At 47.2% G+C, this 27,860-nt stretch overlaps 1 protein-coding gene across 1 annotated transcript; it reads right to left on the bottom strand.

The window, feature by feature from the left end:
• Positions 1-27,860, bottom strand: mtmr11 (myotubularin related protein 11). Its single transcript, XM_083679628.1, has 17 exons — positions 27,485-27,860; positions 20,824-20,893; positions 14,576-14,712; positions 14,091-14,160; positions 13,592-13,731; positions 13,163-13,247; positions 11,518-11,665; positions 11,108-11,195; positions 10,509-10,597; positions 10,104-10,228; positions 7,809-7,887; positions 7,218-7,288; positions 5,896-6,068; positions 5,094-5,264; positions 4,273-4,491; positions 3,518-3,841; positions 1-2,409 (listed from the first exon to the last, which is right to left on the bottom strand). Exons 1-17 carry the CDS (start codon positions 27,539-27,541, stop codon positions 1,963-1,965), a joined length of 2,493 nt encoding a protein of 830 aa, XP_083535754.1. The 5' UTR covers positions 27,542-27,860; the 3' UTR covers positions 1-1,962.

The raw sequence follows: 27,860 nt of genomic DNA on the forward strand, positions 1-27,860 counted from the left end.
TGAACTAATAATACAGTTTATTGATCATGATCATGGCTAACATGCTGATACAAAATATATACATCTGGCAAATCAATGTGTCATTCATACCAAGACATTAACATAATAGGCGTAATACTAGATTCAGGAAGTAGGGTTGCATGCTGAAAACTATGAAAATCTTTGTAAATAGGCCATGGAACAAGGAAATGTAATGTCCTTGTGTATGTGTGTTTTTCCGTGGAAGACCAGGACAAAAGCACTGACATCATCTCCAAAGGCTTCTGAAACAACCTGATATTCAGTATCTGATATCAGATTGCGTGCTGTGATATTCAACAATTAATATTTACAGCGACATCTTGTACTGAGGTACCTTGTTAAATAAGTGGCAGAAAGACCCTATTTAATATAAGAGATGCACATTCATACTATTTTTTTTATAATACAGTAAAACTACAGATGACATTTCAAGTTATGGAGTTTTGGTTGATGTCACAATAACTGTTACTACTCCTCTGTCTGTTCAAACTGACAGTTATGAACCTCTCTGGCTCTACAAGGAAACTCATAATAGATGCTTTATGGAAATGATGCCTGTGTTTATTGCTTAATATCCACATCATGCAAACAGCATTGATCTATCTGGACCAGGTGACCTAGTACCAATACCTCTCGGGACTTTGAATATTATGACGTGCTTAGAAGCCCTTGACCTGAATGCTAGCTGCACACAGAACCACCAGCAGACAGGACGAAGGATTAATTAAAAAATTGAGAAAATAATCTTCCCTTACAGAGGGAAGATTATTTTCCCTAAGTAAGAGCTACAGCTAGAAATAGTACCAAATAAAGTATAAATACCAACCGTCAGAGAGACGGATTGTACAATTACACCAACTCTGATTAACACTCTCATCTTGGTCACGACTATTAAAGAAATCACATTTATTTATCTATGACATTTTCAAAAATGCATATGTAACCAACAATTCTTAATAATACTTACAATGCTCAGTCAAGATGTGTAAAAGTGGGGCTCCCACCGTTACCTCAATCATGCAAACTTACTGCAATGTTCACTGACCTTGGCCATATTCTGACACACTGGCTAACGTAATACATACTACTGCATTGATGCCTCTTATGGTCCACTAGCACACATGAAAGTATGAAGATATGAGGACAGTACCAGAATAGCTCCCATTGCTCTATATTCCAGATCAAATTTGCTGGACAAAATGTTTTTTTTAGGTGACACCAATGTCTCTACCTAGGGTTGGACTCGCCATGGCAAGCGGTTTTCAGTTGTTTCTTTTTCACTCCAGGTTAAATTGGGTTTGCCCATGGGAGTCAATCGGCCCCTTTTTCGCCAAAGGAGAAAAATAATACATTTGGGTCAGGATAACAGTCTTAAGACATCCAGTCAAAAAAAAAAGCTATTCACAAAGCCCTTGATCAGACTGGTATTCCCTACTGTATTTCGGGGAAAAAAAATTCTATTGTGCTCTTCAGTCATGAAATGATTGTACATAGTTCAGCCCTTATTCAATTTGGGTCTTAACTTAGCTTTTCATGTTCTTATGGACTTCTGAACACGAATGCTTTTAAGAAATTCCGTCGCCCTATTGTCCAATTCAGTAACACTTTACAACACAGACAATCTGTTGTCTTCATCTTTCAAAAACAGCTTGAATACTTATCTCTTTTTTTGCAAGGTTATGCTTTGCACTGCATCATTATTGCAGTTCAGTCTTTTTCCTCCCACATGACTCCCTTTACGATTCCTATCGCCTCAAAGTCACTGAAATGAGCTCTGACAGGAAAATCACATCTAGGTGCACCCATTATCAGGTGACGGGGAGAAGAGGGTGTGCTTGTACTGTAGATGATCTCATTGCAGAGTTCAGAGCCGAAGCGGAGCGGTTTGTACCATTTTTGCTAATTGACGGGGGTGGGGGGTGTTGGGGGTGGGTGGTGGGCTCAGGAGCCCAGAGAAGGCCCATTGCTCTTGGGCAGCTTGGCATTGTTGGGGGGTGCTGGGAAGTAACGCTGGTCCGGACGGGCCTCTGAAGACGACTGGGGTCCAAAGAGGAAGGTGTGCTTGCTGCTGTCTCTGTGGCTAGGCCTCGACGGTGGGACCGAAGGTTGCGGGAGACCCCTGGCCTGGAGGTTGGAGGAGGTAGGGGCTGCCGGTCTGGATGTGACCGGTCCAGGTGGCCTCGAGGCGGGAAAGAGGAAGGTTCCGTTGTTGGTGTTCTGGTTGAGGTTGGAGTCTGTCCGGCGGGGCTCCGGTCTCTTGGCGGGGGTTGTAACGGCGGGGCATCCGGTGCTGGTGGCTAAGGCTAGCTTCTCTCCCAGCTGCTGGACCTCCCAGGCTAGCTGCTCCACTGGGTGCTGGGTGTGGGAGGAGATGGGATGGGAGAACGCCTGTGGACACACAACACAGCAGGTTTGTCTGTTAGTTTTACAACACAGCAGGTTTGTCTGTTAGTTTTACAACACAGCAGGTTTGTCTGTTAGTTTTACAACACAGCAGGTTTGTCTGTTAGTTTTACAACACAGCAGGTTTGTCTGTTAGTTTTACAACACAGCAGGTTTGTCTGTTAGTTTTACAACACAGCAGGTTTGTCCGTTCGTCACTCCACCGTGACAGTCTACCATCAATAAGAAAGGAACTAGGAACTTTTCAGGGTCACGGGTAGAAGCTAGAAAACCTTTCCATTTCATTTTGTAGCGAAACATGTCTCAGAAGTTCGGTTGAACGCAGTAAAAAAAAAAAAAAAAAAAGGCAATGTTTTTCAAACACTTTTTAGGTTTCCTTTGTCAGCGGCCAGTGAACGCCTTGGTTTTCACCAAAATAGACGAGTGCAAACACACACCCACACACCAGTACTAGCCGTTATAAACATCACCATGGCGACAGAGTTTTCGGCTCTGGGCAGTAGAGCGAATAGCAAAGCCTCTCAGATGTGATTTTTATGAACTGTCAATCAATACCCCTAGAAACCTCCACATCAAAGAGTCTGCATTGCAATCTTCCAGTCAATGACTGACAGTGACAGCACAGCTCTGCTTCACCAACTGCCACAATACGCTAAGAAAGAATACAGTATTTAACACATTTAAATTCTGTTAATTCTGTTTTGTTTGTCTCCAGTGGGTTTGCCGCTATTTGCATTGCTATTGAAGACCCATCTCTCCAGGCTACATCTTAACTGTCCCTCCAAAAGACCGCTTCATCCCCACTACCCCCCTGTACAAGTTTCTCTCCTGTAAAAAAAAAAAAGAAAAAAGGAAAGAAAAGATAAAAATAAATAGCCCCTGGTCCAAGCATAGATAACTTGTTCTTATGATGACTGTTGGATAGATGATTCACTTACTTAAACAAATGTATTTGTTGTAAGTCGCTTTGGATAAAGGCATCTGCTAAATGCCATAAATGTAAATGTACTGCATGACCAGTCCCTCACACAGCATAATAACCACCAATAAGACAACCAACCACATCTCCCTCTGCTATTCCACCTGTAGTTACCTGAGCATGCAGGGCTCCACGCAAGTAGCACTCCCTCCACACCCCGACACAGGGCCCTAGGAGCAGGGGCAGCAGGGGCTCGTAGGAGTCCAGAGGCCCCTGGGGGCCCGTGGTGGTGTTAGTGTGGCCCTGGGGGAGCTCCGATAGGGCCCATGCCTTCAGCAACCTCTCCAGGCCGGGTAAGTTCTCAGAGGAGGGCGCCCTCCGGTGGCTCTTCCGGTAGACGCCGGAGCTGCCGCTGCTGCGCCAGGGCAGGAGGTTGGCGGGGCAGGAGAAGGAGCCTCTGGAGAGCAGGAAGACGGAGCCTTGGACGCTGTCACTGAGCTGAAGGAGGGGAGGAGAGCGAAGGGAGGAGAGGGATGGGAGGAGAGGGATGGGAGGGAACAAAACAGGGGAGGGGGGAGACAGGCAGGGAGGGATATGATCAAATGAGGTGTGTGTGTGTGTGTGTGTGTATGTGTGTCTGTGTGAAGTAAGATGCAATACTGAAATCTGCCACACAGTGGTGCAGTGGTCCTCTGCTCTTGCATGTGCCTCATGGATAAGGCCAGGAGTTTTCCGTGAGACCACATGACCTAGCTTGGACCCAGTTTTCCCTTGTCGTCAGGTCATGCGGTCAGGAAAATGTCCTGGCCCCTCTCATGGTCAGCGTGTTTCACTGTTCATAAGGAGAGCTAGTTTCATACTGGTGGCCGACACACGCGTCCATAGCTGTCTGTTCCTACCCTGTCTGTTCCTACCCTGTCTGTTCCTACCCTGTGTGCGTCGGGGTTGGTGTTGAGGTTGCCGTTGAGAAGGGGCTGTGCCGGGGCGGGCTGGGCCACAGGCTGGGTGAAGCGTGCCCGTCTCTGAGCGCTGTACTGCAAGGCCCAGTCCCACACGGGGGGCAGGTGGGGGTCCGAGTGGTCGGGGGAGGAGCCCCGTGGCAGCACGTCTCTCCAGCCGTTCACCGGGGTGTAACTCTGGGACAGGTGCTGAGAGAGGAGGAGGAGGAGGAGGAGGAGGAAGAGGAGAGGAGGAGGAGGAGGAGGAGAGGAGGAGGAGAGGAGAGGAGGAGGAGAGGAGAGGAGGAGGAGGAGGAGAGGAGGAGGAGGAGGAGGAGGAGGAGAGGAGAGGAGGTTATCATCTGAGACAACACGAGGTGATGTGTGAGATTGAAAACTAACTACATCGGCACATAAACTACAACTGCAGCTGCAGACAAGAAAGACTCTATTTTTACAAGACAGAAATCGACCACGTCTAGTTTTAGTTCTGCACCCTATTTCCTCATTTCCTTTCAGTCATCTGCACTGACATGAACAGGTCGAAGTCTGTCCTCCAAGAGGCATCTGTTACCTGTTACCAAACGGTGCGCAGCTTCTACACCGGAAAAGAAAGTCTACACAAAACCCCCTTGGGGTTACTGTCTCTATCCCAATAAAGCAGAAATGCCCTAAAAAAAAAAATATATATATATATATATATATATATAAAATACATTTAAAAATAAATAAATAAGAAACCCGCCCACCCCCCCCCAAAAAAACAAAAAACAGACACATCCAAAGGAACAGAAACTCGAGCATCCCCGTACCTGGGAGCGTTTGCATCTCTCTCTCTGGCAGTTGGCCAGGAAGCTGCTGAAGAGGGGCAGGTGGAGGCTGTCGTGGAGCGCCAGCAGGAAGTCTCCCGTCAGCTGGAAGCGTGAAGGGTACTGGGACCACAGCTGCCACACACAGTCCAGGAAGAGGAGGAAGACTGGTGCCTACGTCGGGGACAGACACAGTCCCTGTTAATGGGCATGGATAATCTACGCAAAGCTACAGGCCTCACCCAAATTATTATTTAATGCATTCATATAAAAAATGCATTGGTTCATGCAGGCTGAATTAACATAAAACGAATTCCAGTAGATATGTTAGGATGGTGTCACGAAGATGATATTACACACGCTACTTTGAGACGCCCTGCCTGAGACGGGGAGACATGCGTTGGCTCCCCAGGCTCATGCCTAGGCTTTAGCTTAGCGATTTTGCACATGTCTTCCACACCGGAGACCCAGGTTCAGACCCCGCCTGGGTCATAGTGGCACACATCATTTTGGGAAAGCTATAACCCTCTAGGCAGAGGGAAGTGGAGAAGCTGATATGAGAAGCTGATCTCTGTCTTAAAGGTCATTGATATCACGCAGGGTCTCCATATTGAAAGCTGATGCACTTTGTCATGCTGATCAGCAGACTGGGTTTTGTTGTTCCTCCTCAGATGACCTACACCATTGCCAAGACCTACCAGCCTCTGAAGCCAGGGAGACGCACACACACACACACACGCGCGCGCACACACACACACACACACACACACACACACACACACACACACACAGTGTGACCCCTCACCTCTTCCTTGTCGCTGTCCCTGTGGTAGTTGATGCGGCTGAGGAAGCGGTGGCCGGCCATCACCCACTCCTTCTGCACCAGCCCCTGGAGGCCGGCCCTGGTCCTGCAGTGGGGGTCACACATCACCTGGACCAGGCTGGACACCACGCAGTTCATGTCCCGGTCGTCTGGCTCTGTGTGTGCACCACAGAATGGATATAAACCATTAAAGCCACAATCCGCGAAAAAGGTGAAACGGTAAACAAGGAGGAAGAAAAAAAAAAAAGGGTTTCACTTCAGTAGGAGTAACAAAGGAGACAGTTTAGCGTGTTTATTGTGTTTAGTGTGAATCAGGGTAAATATTGCTCCCTCTTGCGGACTTAAATACATCCCCCCCCCCTTATCCAGATCCCCACATCTGGCGAACAGGCTGAGGGAGGGAGTGCTGGCCGGGCCCGTCTGAAAATGCCATAGAGTCATTTTCTGCAGTTATTTACTGGCGGTCGGGACACAGAGATCCCTGTGGTTTAAGGGGGTGAGAGGAGGGTGATATACAACCCTCCACTCCAGAAAGCCGATTTGAGGCCAGCCAGACTCTACAACGCTGTGGGAAGGAAAATGAAAAGGCAGTAGCAATCATTGTTTGGGTAGATACAGCCAGGAGAGAGACGGTTCTACGGTGCTGTCTCGACACTGCTGCCTTGACACTAGGTCACGACGTTCCTTTTAAGATGACTTACGTGGCGAAGGATTCCCTTAGCTTCTCCACACCCCACAGTTCTCTCTAACTTCCATCGCTGCAGCGTGCGTTTTGTTTACGCGCCTTGAACGTCAAACGACTTACGGTGGTAGCAAAGAGATGTAATCAAACCATAAGAAACCACAGCTGACCGAATCGAAACCGAAAGATATTCAAGGAATTTTTTCAACCCTGTTTCCATTTGGAGCCCGGCCTATGCGACATCATGATTCGTTTGAAGAGGCAACGGACCTCTTGCCAGGGTGCCAGACTATTTCTGCATTCAACAATGCAACAGAGCTGCCTTTTTTGGCAAGACAACACAGAGCTGGAGAAGCAGAAACAGACTTGGTACACAGGCTGCTTGTCGTCCTCCACTATCTGACCTTTGCCCTACAAATTGACGACAGAAGTCAGCAGTGACTGACTCAAAACACTGCAAACAGTCACAATACAACCTGAAGCGTATCGATGTCCTAGAAAGCACGCATCAGATAGCGCTCCTGTTTGAGACTCCTTCAGGGTAAGCCCTAATTCCGTTTTAATGAGAAACAGTCTGAATAATGAATGGATTGACTAATCCGAGCTGGGTCACGTGACTCACCTTGCAGCACAACAGTCAGGTGACCTCCGCGGAGCAGGCAGGCCACCTCAGCAGCCTTCCTCAGACAGCACCTGAGGAGGGAGAGAGGGAGAGACAGGGCACGCATGCTAATGAAGCTAATGCTAGTTCTTGCACAGCTAACACTAGTTCTAGAATACAGAACTATAGAATAGCACACAGACTATAGCTGTAGTGTGTAGGTAAAACAGGTTTACACACATGGATGTTGAACACATGAATAGCTACAATACATTCAACATGTGTGTGTAAGCTTATTAAACCCCCGCTACAAAAACAATTTAAAAAGCTACCGCATGCGTCACAGTATAGGCATGGTAGACACAGACTCTCAAACTGCCAAACTGCCAAATCCTCTGTGATAAGCAACACCATGTCAGCTCTCTCTTCTAAACCTGCAAAGCATTATGGGCTCAATAAGGCTAGAATCCAAGCTGTTCACAATAACTACACCTGGAGGAGCAACATTCAAAATCAATCAAATCAGTGGAGGCCCCCCCCCCCCCCCCCCCCCGGGCACTCATTATGGTGATTGATTTGTCTGATGACGAATGACCAATCAGGAGCTGTTACCTGGTATAGTCCAGCCAATGGGTGCTCTCCAGAGTAGACAGCCATTTGTCATCTGGCACAGACACAGATGTGGAGATGTCTGGGGGCAGAACACAAGACAAAGAAACCTCTTCATTCAGGCTCTGGCAAGGGAAACGATCGTCGGTACAAATCAAAGCAAGGGTTTTACTATTACGCCTCTTGGACACTGTGCATTGCCGGTATGAAATCTTCACGACAATCAAATCTACAGATCTAAGTGTGCTTTGCTGTGAATCAGTAGATATTTTCTATATATTCCCCCCAGGTTTTTACCATGTCTTTCATTGCATCATTGTTATTTTGGCTCAAATCCATGACCTGTAAAACCAGGATCGTTATCTTTTGGGCTGAATCCCTGAACCGTTTGGAGGTGTCACACAACAGACAAAACAATGGGGGAGTCAGTGACCCTGTGAGCCAGGGGAGTCAGTGACCCTGTGAGCCAGGGGAGTCAGTGACCCTGTGAGCCAGGGGAGTCAGTGACCCTGTGAGCCGGGGGAGTCAGTGACCCTGTGAGCCAGGGGAGTCAGTGACCCTGTGAGCCAGGGGAGTCAGTGACCCTGTGAGCCGGGGGAGTCAGTGACCCTGTGAGCCAGGGGAGTCAGTGACCCTGTGAGCCGGGGGAGTCAGTGACCCTGTGAGCCAGGGGAGTCAGTGACCCTGTGAGCCAGGGGAGTCAGTGACCCTGTGAGCCAGGGGAGTCAGTGACCCTGTGAGCCAGGGGAGTCAGTGACCCTGTGAGCCAGGGGAGTCAGTGACCCTGGCCGTGCAGCGCCGGTGGAACTCAACAATTAACACAACAGTGATAATGCATGTGTGTGTGTGTGTGTGTGTGTGTGTGTGTGCATGTGCGTGTGCGTGTGTGTGTGTATATGTGTGTGTGCATATGTGTGTGTGTATGCGTGTGTGTGTGTGTATGCGTGTATTTGTGTGTGCATATGTGTGTGTGGACACTACTGTGGCTTTAAAAGACAGCAGTGGGCTATTGTGGGCTTTGTCTACCCAGGGCTCAACCACCTATGGAATGTGCTGTGTGAGGCCCCACACAACAACAACACAACCCTCAGTTAAACATCCCAGGAGAGGCGTTTGAAAAACATGTCACTTTGAAACAGTCCTTGCAACATAACAACTGGAACCACAAAGTATATCCTTGTTTATTCAATTGTTTTTACTGAACAGGACCGAACACGTGGGTGTATGCAGCATGGCTTCTGTTCTATCTGGCTTCAATCGCGACCGCTCATTTCAGCAGGTTAATTGGTGGGAGATGTTGTTATTTGGATGTGATCTCTGGCCCCTCGCTGTGGCAGTAGGGGTGTAATGGGAAACACATGTAGATAGATTAACACCAGATTAGGTCCTCTATAAAAATCTGGACGCCCACTGGCCCTAAGGATTGGAGTCCTCCGCCATGGTTCTCATAACCTGTGCTACAGCTAAAAGACTTAAACAAGGGGGCGCTCAGTGGCGTAGCACACTAATGCGCTCACCACGTAATCGCAAGGTTCCTGGTTCCATTCCGACCCTCGACCTATCTTGCATGTCATCGCTCCTCTCTCTCCCATCCTTCCTGTCAATCTCTACTGTCTCTTATCCCAATAAAGCAGATTTAAAAATAAATAAAAAAAAAGCAAATAAAAGACATAGCCAACAAATAAACAGGAGGGGTACACTGTCACGTTAATAGTCGCACCCCATGTTTTCTAACTCTGTGGAGGCCTGGGGTGTTCCAGTGGTCTAGTCTTCACTATCTCTATCCAATACAGATTAAACATATATATGCCATTTAGCTGACGCTTGCATACACAGTGCATACATTTCAGCATATATGGTCCCAGAGGGAATCGAACCCACAACCTAAGTGTTGTTAGAGCCATGCTCTACCAACTGAGCCACAGAGGACCACATATTTCCAATGTCATTTACCATTGTGAAATCACAGTTTCTAAACATATAAGAGTGGGAAAAATTTAGTGATATGAGTCCAGTGCTTTTTTTTATGTCATGTAGAAATGTGTAGATATCCCATTAGTACCCAAGCACCATGATAAAAACACTAGTCCTTGTATCTGGGTACTCCTTCCTGTACAGCTACATCATACCCACGGTCACCTCCTACGAAGGTAACTAGCATCACAACCACAGCTCGTAAAACTCCCACTAATGACAGACCTCCTTGTTTGAATTCAATGAATCACATGTTATTTTAACCCAGGTCTGGTCTGAAATAATATCTGTGAGAAACGTGGTTCTAGTAAGGTTAGTGCTGACCTCCCAGACACAGGGCACGCAGGCGGGTGTGTGCCAGCTGGACGTCTGCAGGTGAGGGCATCTCCTCTCCGAGCTCCACCACCACACACAGTGACTGGCCACCAAACAGGATCAGTTCCAGGTTCCTAAAACACATCACAGCCCACAGGACTTAGCGCAGTGCTATCATTATTCACTATTAGACAAGCTTGTTCCTATTGATTAAAACACCATAGCCTGGGGCTACACAACAGCCTCTGCCTTGGGCTAAAACTGACTTGTTAATGAGTAGGATAGCATTCATGACAGCAAACTTGTTCTACCTCCGGGGTGGGCTGGCAGCATGGTTGGGGCTAGCTTTGCTTACATATGACAATGCCTCCCTCTCCTACACACACACACACACACACACACACACACACACACCTGATGTCGTCCTTCTCGTGGTAGATGTTATTCTGGAAGCTGGACATGCGTAACAAGTCACTGCCCCGGGGGTGTCGCCAACACCAGCGCTGGAGGACAAGAGTTATCGAAATGTAAAACAAAATGGCCTCTTTAGTAGAGCCTAGAGGACATCTTTAGTAGAGCCTAGAGGATATCTTTAGTAGAGCCTAGAGGACATCTTTAGTAGAGCCTAGAGGATATCTTTAGTAGAGCCTAGAGGATATCTTTAGTAGAGCCTAGAGGATATCTTTACTAGAGCCTAGAGGATATCTTTAGTAGAGCCTAGAGGATATCTTTAGTAGAGCCTAGAGGATATCTTTTGAAGTGCCCCAAGAAGCACTGACAGACTAGGGCATGTGATTCTTTTTTTAAATATATTTTTAGGGCATTTCTGCTTTATTGGGATAGAGATAGTAGAGATTGACAGGAAGGATGGGTGAGAGAGAGAGGAGGGATGACATGCAGGATATGTCGATGGCCAGAATCGAACCAGGGACCTTGCGATAATATGGTATGCGCCTTAGTGTGCTACGCCACTGAGCGCCCAGGGCATGTGATTCTTGACTAGGTGTACTTACAGGGATGCGGCCCTCGTTGAAGTGGGCGAAGGTCTTCTTCAGCTCAGTGTCTAGAACCTTCTGAGGGACCACGTTGAATCTAGGCAGACTGACAAGGAAAAATAAAGTAATGATTAAATCCCTAACCCTATACCTCTATACCTCTATACCCCAACCCTACAGACCTCTTCATCCACCCTACCCCCCCATACAAGTTACCTCCTGCTAATAAAATAAATAAAAAATAAAAATAAAATAAAAATAGCCTACTGGCATTACGATTGCGTATGGCCCCTGGTGTGAACATTGATTACTTTATCTTATGATGACTGATGGACAGATGATTCACTTACTTAAACAAATGTATTTGTTGTAAGTCGCTTTGGATAAAGGCGTCTGCTAAATGCCATAAATGTAAAATGTAAAAATACCTGGTGGACATCTCAAAGCGGTCGTTGACGGAGCTGACCCTCCAGCCTCGCGCGCCGGCCCTCTCCAGCTCCTGCTCCCAGTCCAACGAGCAATCGAACCAGTTCATGTGGGCGTCCCGCCTGCGGTTGCTTAGGAACTGCTTCATCTCTGGAGGGTGGAGCAGATAGATGAGGATGTATGGACATTTAACAACATGCTCAGCTTCCCCCTCTGCCTTAATTATATATTTAACAGGAGAGAGATTAATGGCCATAAGAGGACATTAGGACCAGCGGTGTTCTTAGAGGGAGCGCAGTAGAGGAGGGGTTGGAGAGTGAGAGGTGAACACACAATGACCTCTCTAGGGGAGGCTGGCGGAGGCAGAAATCGGAGGACAGGCTCATTAAAATGCATGGAATGGAATGAGGGATGGCGTCGAACCGTCGCGTGTTTGATACCATTCCTCATTTCATTTCATCCCATGCATCACAATGAGCCTGCCCTCCCCCTGGAACACTCTTGTCTTGTTTTAATCACTGTGTCAGTGCTTTTGGCTGAGGATCAGGAGGTCTGGGGGCTCGCGGTTGTGGTGCGGTCGGTGGAGTGGAGAGCTGACCGCACACTGACCACACTTGAACCTTTGACAGGGTTGAACAGGGGGGCCGGCTGGCTGGGGGCATGTTTCAGGTGGCTTTACATTATTCATCTGGGTGACAGCTGTCTGTATGGGCAGCCTAGCGTAGCATTAGCATAGCATCACAGTAGCATTGTGCAGCACATCGTGGCTCCCATTTCTGTATGTGACAATCCATGCGTCCGGTCATATTAACTACAATGGCAAAGGTCAAGACCTCTTTGATGGCAGTTAAAAGAGACTTTCAATTAACATTTTCTGCAAATATTTTCTAGAACTACGTGCCGTCCTCTTGACAAATGAAACTGTATATTGAACATATAAGAGGAACAAACAAGGATCCCCTGAAAAAATCTAACTAACCTCTATGTTTTGATAAAAAAAGACACAGACATTTTTATTTTGTACGAAGACAAACATTGCCTGTGTTTTGCCCCTCTAGCCTGTATTGCAGTGTTTTGGCGTTCATATCCCACCAATTAGAGCATCTTTCAGGTGATTGGACTACACTTGGACGTCATTATTGTGTGTTGCCCGCAATCAAGTTGTCGGGATCACAGGGAATTATTGATGTCAATTTGGCGTCGCAAGACAAAATGGCATGAGAACCCGTGAAACACACTACGTTTGAGTATCACTCGGACATCTGGTTGTTGTTACTCCTGCAGCGTTCCCACTGCGTGTGAAGTTCGACATGTTAGAGTTAAAAGAGTATGTTTTCAATATCTGAGAGCCAGCGTGTACAGTGAATACTCCCAGCTTTAGATCTTATCATAGACTGTATGCAACAAAGATTTCCTGCCCCATACCCCACCCCTCTCCCTCTCTGGTGGTTAGAATTTAAACGACGTGTGTGTGTGTGTGTGTGTGTGTGTGTGTGTGTGTGTGTGTGTGTGTGTGTGTGTGTGTGTGTGCGTGTGTGTGTGCGCGTGCATGTGACATCAGTGTGGCGTATGTGGGTCCTTTGTACTCATACAGTCTTTTAATAGGCCTACCGATTCATATAAAGTATTCAATTGTGTGTGACTCACCAACACTCCCCAGGGCTGCGTTCTGGAAGGAGAGGACAGTCCCTGGCTTCAGAGGCTGGTAGGTCTTGGCAATGGTGTAGGTCATCTGAGGAGGAACAACAAAACCCAGTCTGCTGATCAGCATGACAAAGTGCATCAGCTTTCAATATGGAGACCCTGCGTGATATCAATGACCTACTGTATTGTATAAGTCATTGTCCTTTTTTGTCACACACACACACACACACTCACTCACGCACGCACACTCTCACTCTCTCCCTCTCCCTCTCTCTCTCTCTTTCTCGCTCTCCATCTCCTCACTCTCCCGCCCTGCCCTCAACTCTCTCTCCCACCCTCTCCCTCCCTCCCTCCCTCCCTCCCTCCTGCCCTCTCCCTCCCCCCCCTCCCTGCCCCCCCCCCCCTCCCTCCCTCCCTCCCTCTCTCACACACCTCTACAGCCTGTGTGTCAGGGGTGAGGCGGTCAAACAGAAAGCAGAGCACTCGCAGGTCCCTGCAGTACAGCACCAGTTCCTCTGGGGTGAACTTCAGGGAGGAGTTGGCCGTCACTAGTTTGGTCCTGGACGGGCCCACTGCAGAGAAGACACACACACACACACACACACACACACACACACACACACACACACACACACACACACACACACAGACACACACAGACACACACACACACACACACACACACACACACAGACACACAGACACACACACACACACACACAGCCATGTTAGAGAATCAGGGTTGATTTCACAAAGGAGTAATCTAGATGTGGGTACACTGTTAGCCAGGGTGCCAGATCACATGCTACAGGACATTAGAGGAGCTTGTTTGCTGACAAAATGAGTGAAAGACTCGGCCAGGCTTGAAAGACTCGGCCAGGCTCGGACACTCAGTACAGCACGTCAGAGGACAGCTACACAGAGCTCTTACCAGCCACAACCTTCTCTATGGAGGCCAATGCTACGTCGTGGTCCCCCAGAAGCACAGGGTCTGCATTGTCCTAAACACAGAGGGTTACAAGGAGTTAAAGATTCAAGGGACTTCCCAGATACTTATTTGTGTGCACAATAGCCTTGGGTGAGGTTAGATGATGTTTTTTTTTTGTTTTTTTTACAATGGTCAATGCTTAGTACATGAATTCATGCTATACTGTATGGTGATGGTGACGGTGATTAGGCCTAGAGTGACTGCTATGTACTTTCGACAAATGTGCTTGTCGTAAGTCGCTTTGCATAAAATAAATATATTAGAAAATGTAACGCTACGTCTCTGTCACTATTACCACATGTACTGAGTGCGTGTGTGTGTGTGTGTGTGTGTGTGTGTGTGTGTGTGTGTGTGTGTGTGTGTGTGTGTGTCTGTCTGTGTGACAGACTCACTGCTCAGCTGGGCTGGTGGACTGATCCAGTACTCACGTCAGCTTTGGGGCTGTCCTGGGGCACGAAGGCCACCCTGAAGTGGGTGCAGAAGAGGGTACCTGCCAGCCAGCCGCCCCCCTCCCTGGCAGTCAGCTTCTTCCTCACCAACACTGCCCTCTGTAGCACACACTCGCCTGCAGGGACAGAGGGGGGGGGACGGGGCTTTAGTATGGAGAACGTAAACATGGCATGCAGGGGACGTTAGTACTGAGCTGGTAAGCTGTGTGTGTGTGGTGTGTGTGTGTGTGTGTGCGTGCGTGCGTGTGTGTGTGTGTGTGTGTGTGTGTCTGTGTGTGTGTGTGCATGTGTGTGTGTGTGGTGTGTGTGTGTGTGTGTGTGTGTGTGTGTGGTGTGTGTGTGTGTGTGTGTGTGTGTGTGTGTGTGTGTGTGTGTGTGTGTGTGTGTGCGTGCGTGTGTGTGTGTGCGTGCGTGTGTATATAACAGGGGATGGAATGTAATGTAAACTTCAGCCAGGAGTTTATCAAGAGGAGTGGGGGTAAATCTCTCCTGCTCTAAAAATGTCCTCCACGGACGTGTTGAATCAAGTGGATATCTGTGGTTTACATCTATTACAAGACTTGGCATCTGTGGCTTATAAAGAAAAGGACCCATCCCTGCTGCATGAAGTGTGTAGTCTGTCAAGTTCTCTGGCCAAAATACTCATTTTCATTCATATACCGTACACGTTACAGTATATATATTATATATTTATACTTACAACCTTCTTGAATATACAGAATTCAGTATTAACCCGCATATAAAATAGTGAAAGATCTTCAGTATAGTTCTTCTATAATTACACCCTGTAGCCTCTCTCTGTAGACAGTGATATAATGGTACCTATTTCCAGAGCCTTCTTATTTATGCAAATTGGGCTGTGCAGAAGGCGCTGCATGTTTCTACTTGACCTGATGTCAAGGAATCTAAATATGGTATTCCTTGGGATATTGGGACACAAAGATACTCCCCGGACTGACACAGCTCTGACCCTCACCATTGTCTATAGCGTGTTGTTACAGCACACACGTGTGCAAATGCATTGTTGGAAATGATGCAACATTCTATTTTGAGATCTGTTTAAAGACGCATTCCTTTTGTTTGAGATCGTGAAAAAAAAATCACAAATTCAAAAATTCCAGAACAACTTAAAAAAAAACGAAACCCCTTTTTCGACCTCTCTCTAACATGGCCCAGTGTGAGACAGCACATTTGTAATGGTCTCTTGCAGCAAAACAAAGCCGTTGCCAGCTAGACTCGAGTTTCCATGGCAACAGAGTCTAGCACTGAGTCAGGGGAGGGGCCACGTCTTTTTGTCCCTCACAAGGGAGGTGTTTGGCCAGACACTTGGTGGGGAGAATGTTTTTCATTTTCCATTTCAGAACCATAAATAGGAAATTAGTAATTTATTAACCCAGCTGGATTCCTCGAACTCTCAAAATAACATTTCAAGGAAGCACTGAATTCCTTCAAAATAAATATTTGAGGGAAGACAAAACGAGGTCAATTAAGAATGACTCCAAATACTATACTTTTTTTTACAGCACAGTTCAACCTCAGCAAGAAAAAGCAAATTTACACCCTGGCTGAAATGGTTTTGGGGACACTAAAACCCCATCAAATGCTTGTTTAACCTATGAGGAAAAGGAACTATAGTTGTAAATCAAGGTCATCATGTCTAACACACCAATAGTCTGCCTATTCCCCAAGAGGGAGGGAGAGATTGTCTCCAAAGGCTGGTGAAAGCTACAAAGAAATCTTCAAAGGGTCCTTCAGCAAAGCCACGTCTTTGGGGCGTGTGACGCCTTAGAATAAAGCAAGGGACTGTGATTATGTTTACACCATCTTCCGTCTCCAAATACCAGATCAAAGTAGCAAAACCCTCAGCTCCTTCAGAGTCAAACTTAACGTCCAAATTAAACCCTACCTCACACATGAGCCAGGCGCCCCGAAGACGCTAGGTTTTAACACAAATGAGCCCTTGTTACGAAGATTTGTTATTGCTCTACGGACAATCAGGCACAGTGGGATTTTTGTGCGCTCCATTTTTATGCCTCCCTGGGGTGCCTTAGAGCTGAAAACATTCCTCGGGCGTTGTGGCCCCCACAGATGTGAGGGAAAGGACAGGAAGTGGCTGTGCTTGGTGACTGTTTGACGTTTGAGTTCTTGAGAGGCAGCAGGTAGTTTCCCACAGCGTGGGAAGCTGAGGATTCTAAGTTAGACAGCCACTGTTTACGACACTGGCCGTTTAATGATTTATATAGTTTTGAGTTTTATATCCTTCCTGCAGACCCTCATTTACACACACACACACACACACACACACACACACACACACACACACGTCTTAACTTTCTCTCTCCCTCTCTCTATCTTCCTAACTCTCTGTCTCTCACACACACACAGAGACAAGTGCCAACATGTATTGACACGCAAACAAGGAAGCAAGCACCTGCTTACCAACACACAGACAAACACACCAAGACACAAAGTCAGCATTCTAGCTTCCTCTAAGCCCGTTGGAGCTCTGCCTTTGGCCATCTGACTAACATGAGGACGGAGCAGCTGAACGTGATATGAACCACATGCTCCATTTTCATTTCTTATTTGTTTTCGTCCACATTTGTTCTTCGTTTGGGTCTGGAGTGCGTGCAGTGCGAAGTCTCGCTCGCCCTCTGCCAACCACTGGGAGAGAGAGCAAGACAAAGAGCGGGTCGCGGGCTTTGTGGATCAGGCCATGAGCAGCAACAAAGAGCACAGTGATTAAGCCCTGAACTTCTTTTTGGAACGTACGTTCCTAACAGAAAAGTAGTATATTTTATCACACATTGAGATGCTACTGGGTAATGCTGGGCCATGAGTCCTTCAGATCCGTAGCATTAAGACATTTATATGCCATTTAGCTGACGCTTTTATATCCAAAGTGACTCCTAAAGACCTCTACCCCCCCTGTACAAAAATCGATCGATACTGCACAACAAAAACAAGCAAAGAAAATACTACATCAATACTATTTCCATAGAGTCGGACACAACTTCCATATTCAAAACTGACTGACCTCCCCCTCCTCTCCTGTCAGCCGCTCAGTGAGGCCGGTGTCGGTGACTGACAAGCCCCCAAATCCAGTGTAACATAAGAGCATGGGAGAAGGGGATCATGCCTTCGCTCAGAGGAGGGTCCTGTCCACTTAGCATTGTCTCTGGATCTACCGTAGGCCCCTCGCATTCAAAAGGTACATGATCTATCTATCTACCCGCCCGTGGCTTGTGTGTGCTGCTCTGACCCGTTCACCCCCCGCGGCCCGGTCTGGTTTCCCCTGTCCTGTGTCCGAGTGTTATCTGAGAATGTGGTGAACGTGGTGCAGAGCCGTCTACGCCGGGGGACGGGGACTGTTCCGATGGTCTGCGTGTCTGCGGGACACTGCAACGTGAGCCCTTTCACCCAGTACACTCGCACAGACTACTCATTCCATCGTCTGTGAAAGAGAGAGAGTCTGTGTGTGTGCGTGCGTGTGTGTGTGTGTGTGTGTGTCTGTGTGTGTGTGTGTGTATGTGTGTGTGTGTGTGTGTCTGTGTGTGTGTGTGTGTGTGTGTGTGTGTCTGTGTGTGTGTGTGTGTGTGTCTGTGTCTGTGTGTGTGTGTGTGTGTGTGTGTGTACCCAATTTGTCTCAACACATACTGTGCAATAACAAAAGGAGTATCACAGAACGACTTTCATTGCTTGAAATCAGTTTCCAACTTCATAAGTGAATTGTGAATCATTTACAGTCAACTAATAAGTCAATACACGTGTGGTTTATTCATTCCAGTTGGAGGTGGACAGCAGAACAAATCATCTGAAAAAAAGAGAGGAATCTCTTCGCAGAAAGTATGACTTTGCTTCCCATTTCCCATAAGCATACATCCTTTCTGCCTTAATATGAGACAGCTTTCATAGCCAGCTGTGTTTCAAATCTGCCAGGGAGGGACAGAGAATATTTGGGAGAGAGGTACAGAGTGAGGGAGAGAGAGAGGGATGAGAGAGAGAGGGACAGAGAGAGAGAGAGAGTGGGAGAGAGAGAGAGGGACAGAGAGAGAGAGAGAGAGTGACAGAGAGAGCAACAGAGAGAGGGAGAGAGAGAGGGAGGGAGGGAGGGTGAGAGGGAGGGAGGGAGGGAGGGAGGGAGAGAGGGAGGGAGGGAGGGAGGGAGGGAGGGAGAGTGAGAGGGAGGGAGGGAGGGAGAGAGGGAGGGAGGGAGGGAGGGAGAGTGAGAGGGAGGGAGGGAGGGAGAGAGGGAGGGAGGGAGGGAGGGAGGGAGGGAGGGAGGGAGACAGAGAGGGACAGAGAGAGGGAAGAAGAGGCTGGATGAAGGAGGTGAAAGAGAGGCGGCTTTTCACAGTCACACGCAAACCCAAACAACCAATAATAAGACCACTGTGTGCCTCGAATGGACTTGAGAGAGTCTGGAAAGAATTTGACCAAAACACAGACAGTTTCTGTCAAATTAATTATCCTGGGAAAATGAATGAAGTGGGGCAGGGGGGAAGTGTGTGTGTTTGTGAGTGTGTGTGTGTGTGTGTGTGTGTGTGTGTGTGTGTGTGTGTGTGTTTGATTGTAGAGGTCAGCCACATAAGGTGGAAGTGAGCTGAAAGTGAAAGGGACAGGTAAACACACACACACACACACACACACACACACACACACACACTCAGACACACACACACTCCGCTCCCACGGAGGGTGCTGTGAATAACTGCTGATATGAAATGGTAAAGATTAGCTTGGCTTCGGCTCGCCCCTGGCCTGCCAACATTCCTCCATAAAGCTCCTACTGTGGCGTGCTGCTGACACTCAGATTATGACCAGGGGCAGCAGGGGCCTGCAGCCTGCCACCACAACACACTGCCAGGCTGTTCTCAGGGGGGCTAGTTCTACAGGCTGTTCTCAGGGAGGCCAGGCTAGGCCTACAGGCTGTTCTCAGGGAGGCCAGGCTAGGCCTACAGGCTGTTCTCAGGGAGGCTAGGCCTACAGGCTGTTCTCAGGGAAGCCAGGCTAGGCCTACAGGCTGTTCTCAGGGAGGCTAGGCCTACAGGCTGTTCTCAGGGAGGCCAGGCTAGGCCTACAGGCTGTTCTCAGGGAGGCCAGGCTAGGCCTACAGGCTGTTCTCAGGGAGGCTAGGCTAGGCCTACAGGCTGTTCTCAGGAAAGCTAGGCTAAGTCTACAGGCTGTTCTCAGGGAGGCTAGGTCTACGGGCTGTTCTCAGGGAGGCTAGGTCTACAGGCTGTTCTCAGGGAGGGCTAGGCTAGGTCTACGGGCTGTTCTCAGGGAGGCTAGGTCTACGGGCTGTTCTCAGGGGGACTAGACTAAGTCTACAGGCTGTTCTCAGGGAGGCTAGGCTGTTCTCAGGAAAGCTAGGCTAGGTCTACATGCTCTTCTCAGGAGGGCTAGGCTGGGCCTACAGGCTGTTCTCAGGAGGGCTAGACTAGGTCTACAGGCTGTTCTCAGGGAGGCTAGCCTGTTTTCAGGGAAGCTAGGCTAGGTCTACATGCTGTTCTCAGGAGGGCTTGGTCTACAGGCTGTTCTCAGGGAGGGCTAGGCTGGGCCTACAGGCTGTTCTCAGGGAGGCTGGGCTGTTCTCAGGGAAGCTAGGCTAGGTCTACAGGCTGTTCTCAGGAGGGCTAGACTACGTCTACAGACTGTTCCCAGGCTAGGTCTACACAATAGCACTAGGCTAAGAAGGCTAACCTCCGTCAGCATAGTAAAGCCACTGAGGGCTCACAGTAGAAGGTGTCCCTTATCACTGACCTAGGGTCTGATTACCCTAACCCTAGTCCTAGCCTTAATCACTGAGAAGATCACATAAATAGCTTACTTATACCTGCCGGCTTCTCACGACACCCCTGGTGCCTAGCGTGAACTATGTCCTGCACCACGAAAATACATGTCTAACTCAGTGCTCGAGTTAGACTGGTGCTTTGCTCATCTGTATGCAATAGCAGCACTCAAATGTTCTCCCTTTCACCTCTATATGAAATATTCACTCTAAAATATGAATGGAAACCGGCTCCTCGTTAGAATAAGCACGGGCAGCTTTTCCACTGCACTTGACAGCGTACACTCACTTAGCCCACTTTAACCGGCCGAGTGCAGAGTATCCATTAGTGATGTGGGAGCTAATGTGCATAACGAACGTATTCTGAGCCACAAGCCACAGTAACACTGTATTACCCATAACCACCCTGTTCACAGAGGTTCTGCCTGGTTCTTACCTGGCAAGCAGCGCAGTCCAAACATGTCTCGACCCCGTGCGTTCAGACCACTCTGACTCAGCATCCTCTCCTGTGGAGGAAACAGTGGATATCTGGTGTTATCACTGCACAATCATCCCCATGTCAAAATGTACAGTACGGTACTTTGATACCACTGTCTGAGACCGGTCACACACAGCAGCAAAACTGAGTAAATAAGAGTCATTTGTAAATAAGAGTCATTTGCATCTTCAAGGCCAAGGGAATTGGAGAATATGAGAGGATCACTTCACTGGTATTCTACCGCATGGAAACTTAGGTCATGAAAACGTGTTGTTTTCGATGTGTTTATCCATATTTACGGACAAACACCTCTTGTTATGTTGCAAAACCCGGCCTTCTTTCAAAACTGTTTGCCCAGAAGCAATTTGAGTTGTTTTTGCGTTTGATTCTGGTTACATTCTGATCAAACTCCCTCACCCGACGGCAAAGTCAACCACACGCTCCATGACTCTTAGTTTCCATGTTTCATCCGTTATTTTTTCCCTTGCTGTGTGATGTGCTGCAGCCGAGAAGTACTTCAGTCTGTTCTGCTCGCGGTATAATCGGATCCCACAGAACCACAGAGGTTGCTATTAGCAGACTACTGGGCTAGCACACATGGGCCCATTTAGCTTAGCTATAACTCTCTACCCCCCAATCCAGAACTTTACAGGGTATAAATCGCACCATATGCATTATGCACAGGCATTGAACAAGGTAAAAAGGGAGAAACTAGTTGATGTAGTGCTGACTACACAAACAGCGCAGTGTAGAAATAGAGCAATGGCCTCAGGTTGAGGTCCAATAATACAATACATCTAGAAGCTCGCCTCTCAATGCAGTCGGTGACCTACAAATCCATGCTCACACATTCTCTTTGAGCACCAGTGTTGTCATACTACACTGGCAATTCAGTGGCGCTTCAGCAAGGGCTTGTGAAGTAAATACACCTCTACCTCTACTCTCACTACGATATTAGGCTCATACAATGTACAGTAGCAGTGAAGTGAACACTGTGTCAGCAGCTAATGAAAACATACAGTCAGAATCAGAATCAGAATTATTTTATTTGGCCAAGTATGTTTGCACATACAGGAAATTGATTTGGTGAGGCAGTGCTCTGCTAGTTTCCTCCACATCAACAGAGGCTAAAACCCTACAGGAGCATTTAAACAAAGAGAACCTTTGCACCTCAAACAGGTAGTAAATAGCAGTCATTCATAGTGTGGCTGTTTGCCTTGCGTGTGAAACTGATATGCCTGTCTGACCATTTCAACAGGGGCCTACAAGCTTAGGAGCCCTCTGCTAACATTAGCATGCTGCTAGAGTTGATCTTAGGAGATTCTCTCCTAAATCGAGCTTTAGGAGACAATCCTGACAAAACAATGAAAGAACCAGAGCAGAGTCAGAGTCAGATATGATCAGTTCAGCTTTGCAACTTCACTTCCATCATCGTTCAATGGCCAACCAACATTTTCAGTTAAAAAAAACTCTCTCTCCCTACAGGTACATTGGTGCCAAGTAAGGCACAAAACAAGTCTGTAAAAACTGCTCATATGAAGTTACAGTAAATCCAAGTGACATACGATAGTCTCAACTGAAGTCATCTGCTTAATCGATTTTCCAAATTCACTCCAACTGGCTGCATTTCAAACAACCAACCCCAACCCCCCTAAAACTACAGAAATGGACTAATCCTTGCTCTGCACTAATCTTTCACATTTTCAAAACAGAAGACAAAATGCTGGGGTCAGACCAAGATATCCTTGAGAAGGTTATTGTTCCACCAATTGTATTGACTCAGTCTCCGCCCCGAGACCTGAGTTAGCAGAAACGTGCGGTGAAAAACAAGCCTTTTTCAAATTACAAGGGAGGACACTAAAACTTTACAAGACTCTCAGTTTCTGCTCGCCCTTTAGTTTGAGCACCAAGGCCTTGTTTATAACTTCAACACCCACTAATAACACACAGCATAATTCCTTGTTCTTTCTCAGGACATCACAGGCTATTTAGGTCTGGTTTTGTTTTGGCTGTGATGGATACAAGGAACTCAGCCTATCCCTATGAGGATTTACCAAGATTGCCATGCGCCTCTTCCTGTCCCTCAGGGTCTTGAGTAGTGTTATATTCAGAAGCTCAGTAAACACATCTGGATAACTACAGGAATGCTTAAGATTTCTCCACCAGCTACGACCACAAAGAGAGGTGAGGGAGAACAGGGGGAAAGCCCACCAAGTAGATGTGGGAGCGAATCAGAAAGGGCAGAGAGTATCAAGACGGCCTACATCCAATGGACTGTGATATAACATGTGGAGAGTAATCACACTCCATAAAGACACAAGGTCATCAGGTCGGCAAGATAAGACGAGGGTAAAAGAGATAACGATGAACACATGAGACGAACGTGACTGGATCACTGACTCAGGGAAAAGAGAAAGACAGTCCTAGATGCGATTCACCCCCAAATCCCAATAACCACATTTCCAGGCTCTGTTTCCCCCTAGGTTTCTCATTTTGACTATTGCTTAATTGTGTGGCTTCTGTGTGCCCTACTCTATCACTTTCACTACCTCTTTCTTCCCTGTGCCACCTCTCTCCCTCTCTCCCTCCCTCCCTCCCTCCCTCCCTCTCTCTCTCTTCAGGGACAGCAGCCAAGGCCTAATGCAGTTTCCATTGCTCATTGCTTCCCCTTGCTTCTGCGGCCAGACTTCTTCAGTCAGCGTGTGTGCTGCTCCTGGGAGAACATACCTCCTCTTCCCCAGAAACAGGCCAAACTCACGGCAGGGGGAGCTTGCAGGGGTAGAAGTGGCAGGCCAACACCACATAAACCTCACATCATACAGCATGGCGTTCATCATCTACCGCCAAGAAGCACAAAAAGGGGCCAGTGTCGAAGCCCTGTAAGTTAGGTTTACTACGGGGGTCATTAAATACTCTGCTGCTTTAGCATACAGAGCTGCTACACTGACAGAGCTTGGACTATTTCTTCATGTGACATTGTTCGTTTCCTCTTGTCAACAGGAAAAAGTAATGTGGTAGGGGTTCTAAAAATGTGAACAAATGGATGTGAGGTAATTTCTCTAAACATGGACTCCCTTTGAAGTGTTTTCCCTCTTGTCCCATTTGGGGGCCACTTCTGAAATGCACATTTTTCTCCAGACAAAGGTCTGGCCTGGAACCCAAAACTGTTTCTGTCTAGCCATGACTCGTGGCTCATTTGCTCCAACGTTGGCTCTTCCTGGAGCTTTCAAAGAGAGCTGACAACAGTGTGATACAATCTGCATGGTTTCTACCTCAGTACCAGCAAAGGACAAGGACGGAACGAGATAGTCAAAACATACAGTAGAAAACATTCGTGAGTTGTGAATTCACATGCCATCGATGTTTAAGGGCATCGATGCTTTCTCATCCTGCTTTCGGTATATCCAGCCCTTTTACCCATTTACGATTTGACCTCTTTTAACTCTTCAGCCTGCAGAATCATTACCATAACTCTCCCGATGGAGTGTAATGTGCTCTCCATGCAAATGGAAAGGAGAGGGAATATTTATAGACGTGCCTATGGGGTGCCTGGCCATTTCTCATTATAACAACCTCGGTCTAGACTTGGCAGGCAACAAACAGTAATTAACTGGCCCTAAAGACATCACGTCCAAATGATTTGCTGTTTTTTTTACCGAGACATCTTTGGCATCCTAATTATCTTCTGCGTCCTTCGTCTCCATGTGTGTACTTTAGTCATAGATATGAACTGTTTGCATACAGAGATGCAGTCATTGAGAGGATGTGTGTGTGTGTGTGTGTGTGTGTATGTGTGTGTGTGTGTGTGTGTGTGTATGTATGTGTGTGTGTGTGTGTGTGTGTGTGTGTGTGGTGAGGCCGGCCTAACGCCCCTCAAACTTCTAATTTGAACTGCGTATGAATGTTTGTGAGTCACTGAGTGCTGTCCAGGTTTATCCATGTTGTTTCAAACTAGCTATTCTTGTTTTCCACAGTCATTACTCCAGCAACTCATAGATCCCAGTGACAAAGCATCCCCGCTGGGCGTTGCCCAAAACATTCTCCACACTCGAAACAGACAAACACACTCCGACCTCCCTTTCCCCTAGTGAATTGTGGCATTGGTTAATAATCACCCAATGTAAGATCAATACATCATTTAACACACGCATAAATCTAGTTTACTACTGAGAGGAGGCATTGTTTTGCTCAGTTTCGCTGTGGGAAGATCTGGCAGCAGCTCCATGGCTGGATCAGGATCTAAGTCCCGGGCCCTGTGGGACCGGGTGCGGGTGTCTTTACTGCTTTGGCCCACTGCTATCAGTCTTGGATCTCCAGCTACTGTAGTAGCCACTGTACAATGAATGGAGCTGAGCCCCTTATCTGACATTTTCATTCCTGTGAGGCTTTGTGCTGTGTGGCGTGGGCTAGGCTAACTACTTCCATTCAACTGAGAGGATGTCTAGCATTGTGAACACATGGGGAAGGAGAAGTCAGAGGGGGAAAAACAACAAGCCTGGATACTGTTATTCCAAAAAGTCATGGGCAGGCCTCAGCCTACCTACTCATTGTACCATTCATGTGGTGTGAAACGCATGGTAGCACTTTAAATAAAGCTCCCCATAGATCATGCAGTTTCTCTCATGGCTACAATTCAGCATTCAAATATCAACTGGTACGTAAATCAGTGAAAGCTTTGAATGTGGGCTCCGCACCAACATGTGTGTGGGCGGGCGCTGATCCTTTACTGTGTATGCAGCACCACATTACAACATATTTTATACACCCTGAATTCAGTCTTTTCAAGATGGTGCTACGACTTGCGGCGACTGACTTTTGGGCCAGGCTCTGATATCCACATAATCAAATTCAAAACTCCTGCTCCTCAGACTGTCGTCTCCATGGCAACAGCCAGATGTTGTGCTCCTAACCCCCACTCCGCATGTGAGCGGTGCCGGAGGGCGGAGTTAAGACGCATCTGTAACCATTTCTCCCCGCGGCTGCTCAAAATAACCAGGGAGGAAGAGCTAGGCAGCACAAAGAGAGCACAGGCAATCAGGAACAATCCTAAATCATTTTTTACATACAACACAATATAATATAGCATCCCAGCTCCATTACTTCTTTTGTGATTAGATAGATTGCTCCATCTGTCTTTTATCCCCCACAGTATTTCTTTATAGAAATGGCTATAAAAAGACACCCAATGTGAACCATTTCTTGCATTTTCCTAAATTTGATTTCAGTGGCGTCAAGATAGTGGTGGTGTTGGGTGGATTGATCGAGAACAAAGATTTGTTTTCCTAGTCTCTCTCTTCATGTGCATTCATCAGGGGAGGCCGGTGGAGGTAGACATCGGAGGACGGGCTCATTCCCTCCTCCGATGTCTACCTCCACCAGCCTCCCCTGGTATTCTACCTCCACCAGCCTCCCCTGGTATTCATACACCTTCTCCGTATTCCGTGTATAACTGTGTCATTGAAGGTGTGGCCACTAAATGCCTTGTAACCCCTTCTGAGCGTCAGCTGTAATGCACAATCACAAAGGGTCTTTTAAGGGCGTGAATAACCATGCATTTGAATGTTACACTGTAGGTAAGAGTTTTCCCCTGTGCTGGAAACAAAGTAGTTTAGAAAGACCTGTAAAAAAGCACCATACACAAAAATACACCATACCCAAACGTACTAAGGGATCACGGCCACCGTTAATACCACATAATAGCTCAGAAGTAAACCTGAACGTGTCGAAACCACAGCACTAATCTGACTTTATCACCATCGGAGGTGAGGTTCAACGTCTATATATTTATAGTTTAAGTGTGTGATGTTAGCTGCAACTTCCTGGACGAATGGCTTCCTGGCCACCCACGTTTAATCACAGGAGGGGCTGCTACTGAAGAGTGAAGGTCTTCAACATGTAACGCCATTCATCAACCCTGCAATCCGGAATTTGCATATTTCACTCATTCTATGTATACTAATATACATTCATATTCGCCTGATACAGAGTTTTAGTTGTGTCCTCCTCAGCTTTCCTCAGTAATGTTTTCTCTGTGGATGTCATATTTCATGAATACCCCGATTCAATGATACATCACTTAATTTAGATGGATATCTCCCTTTAAGTGATAAGTCTATTGAGATGTGATCAATCAAAGCATGCAAGGAATCAGGGCTCATAGTGGCCTTACCAAAAAGAAAGGGGCTCTACACTAGGAGAACAACGGACACTTAAAAACGGATTTGAGTGATGCTGAAAAGAAGGTAGACTTCGATAGAACACATTAAAACTAAAATGATAACACTTCTAATCGTCCCCACTGTGAGGACATTGGCATTTCCCTTCTGGAAGCGGTTGTGTCCTTTTTTACCATTCAGATGTATCTAAGTGTGTAACAATGACACATAATCGAACTTTAAGCTCGAACATTCGACACTGTATCCGACTTATTCCAAATTAGAACATTTTACAGCATGTTGCTGTTAACATCCGATACGAAAGGACACGGTTACATGTAGTGGAACAGTTCACTTTTAAAGTTACCGATGAAATTCTGTTCCCTGGAAAGTTCCCCCTAAGCATGATACCTTTGGAGTATGGAGGGGAAAAAGCGGAGCATGCATATGACTCGGAAGCCTACCTTCATATCTGGGACCATTTGCCTCACTTTGAATGTGGTCTTAGATCCCGTTAACATTTTGACGTCCAATATTCAACTCAGGTCACCAGGAAATATCAATAATAATATCAAACCCTCATTCGTTGTCGGCTATAAAGACGGCGAGAAGCAAAGGGTTTTTATTTGGTCCATGTCAGGGCACCGCAGAAGGTCCACTTTCTTTGGCGGTGTCTGTCAGCGATACCCAGCATCACCGGCTTCGAGAACAGAGGTGTTCTCTCCGGATTTGCAAACTAATTTCGTTGCTTTCACTGGTCTTGTTACCGAAAGCATCCATGACTAAACTATGTGCGAACACGCCCCACGCAGATGTACCGCCGGCCAGTCATATTTGCCT

This window comes from Argentina silus, assembly GCF_951799395.1.
Source record: "Argentina silus genome assembly, chromosome: 10".
NCBI lineage: Eukaryota > Metazoa > Chordata > Actinopteri > Argentiniformes > Argentinidae > Argentina > Argentina silus.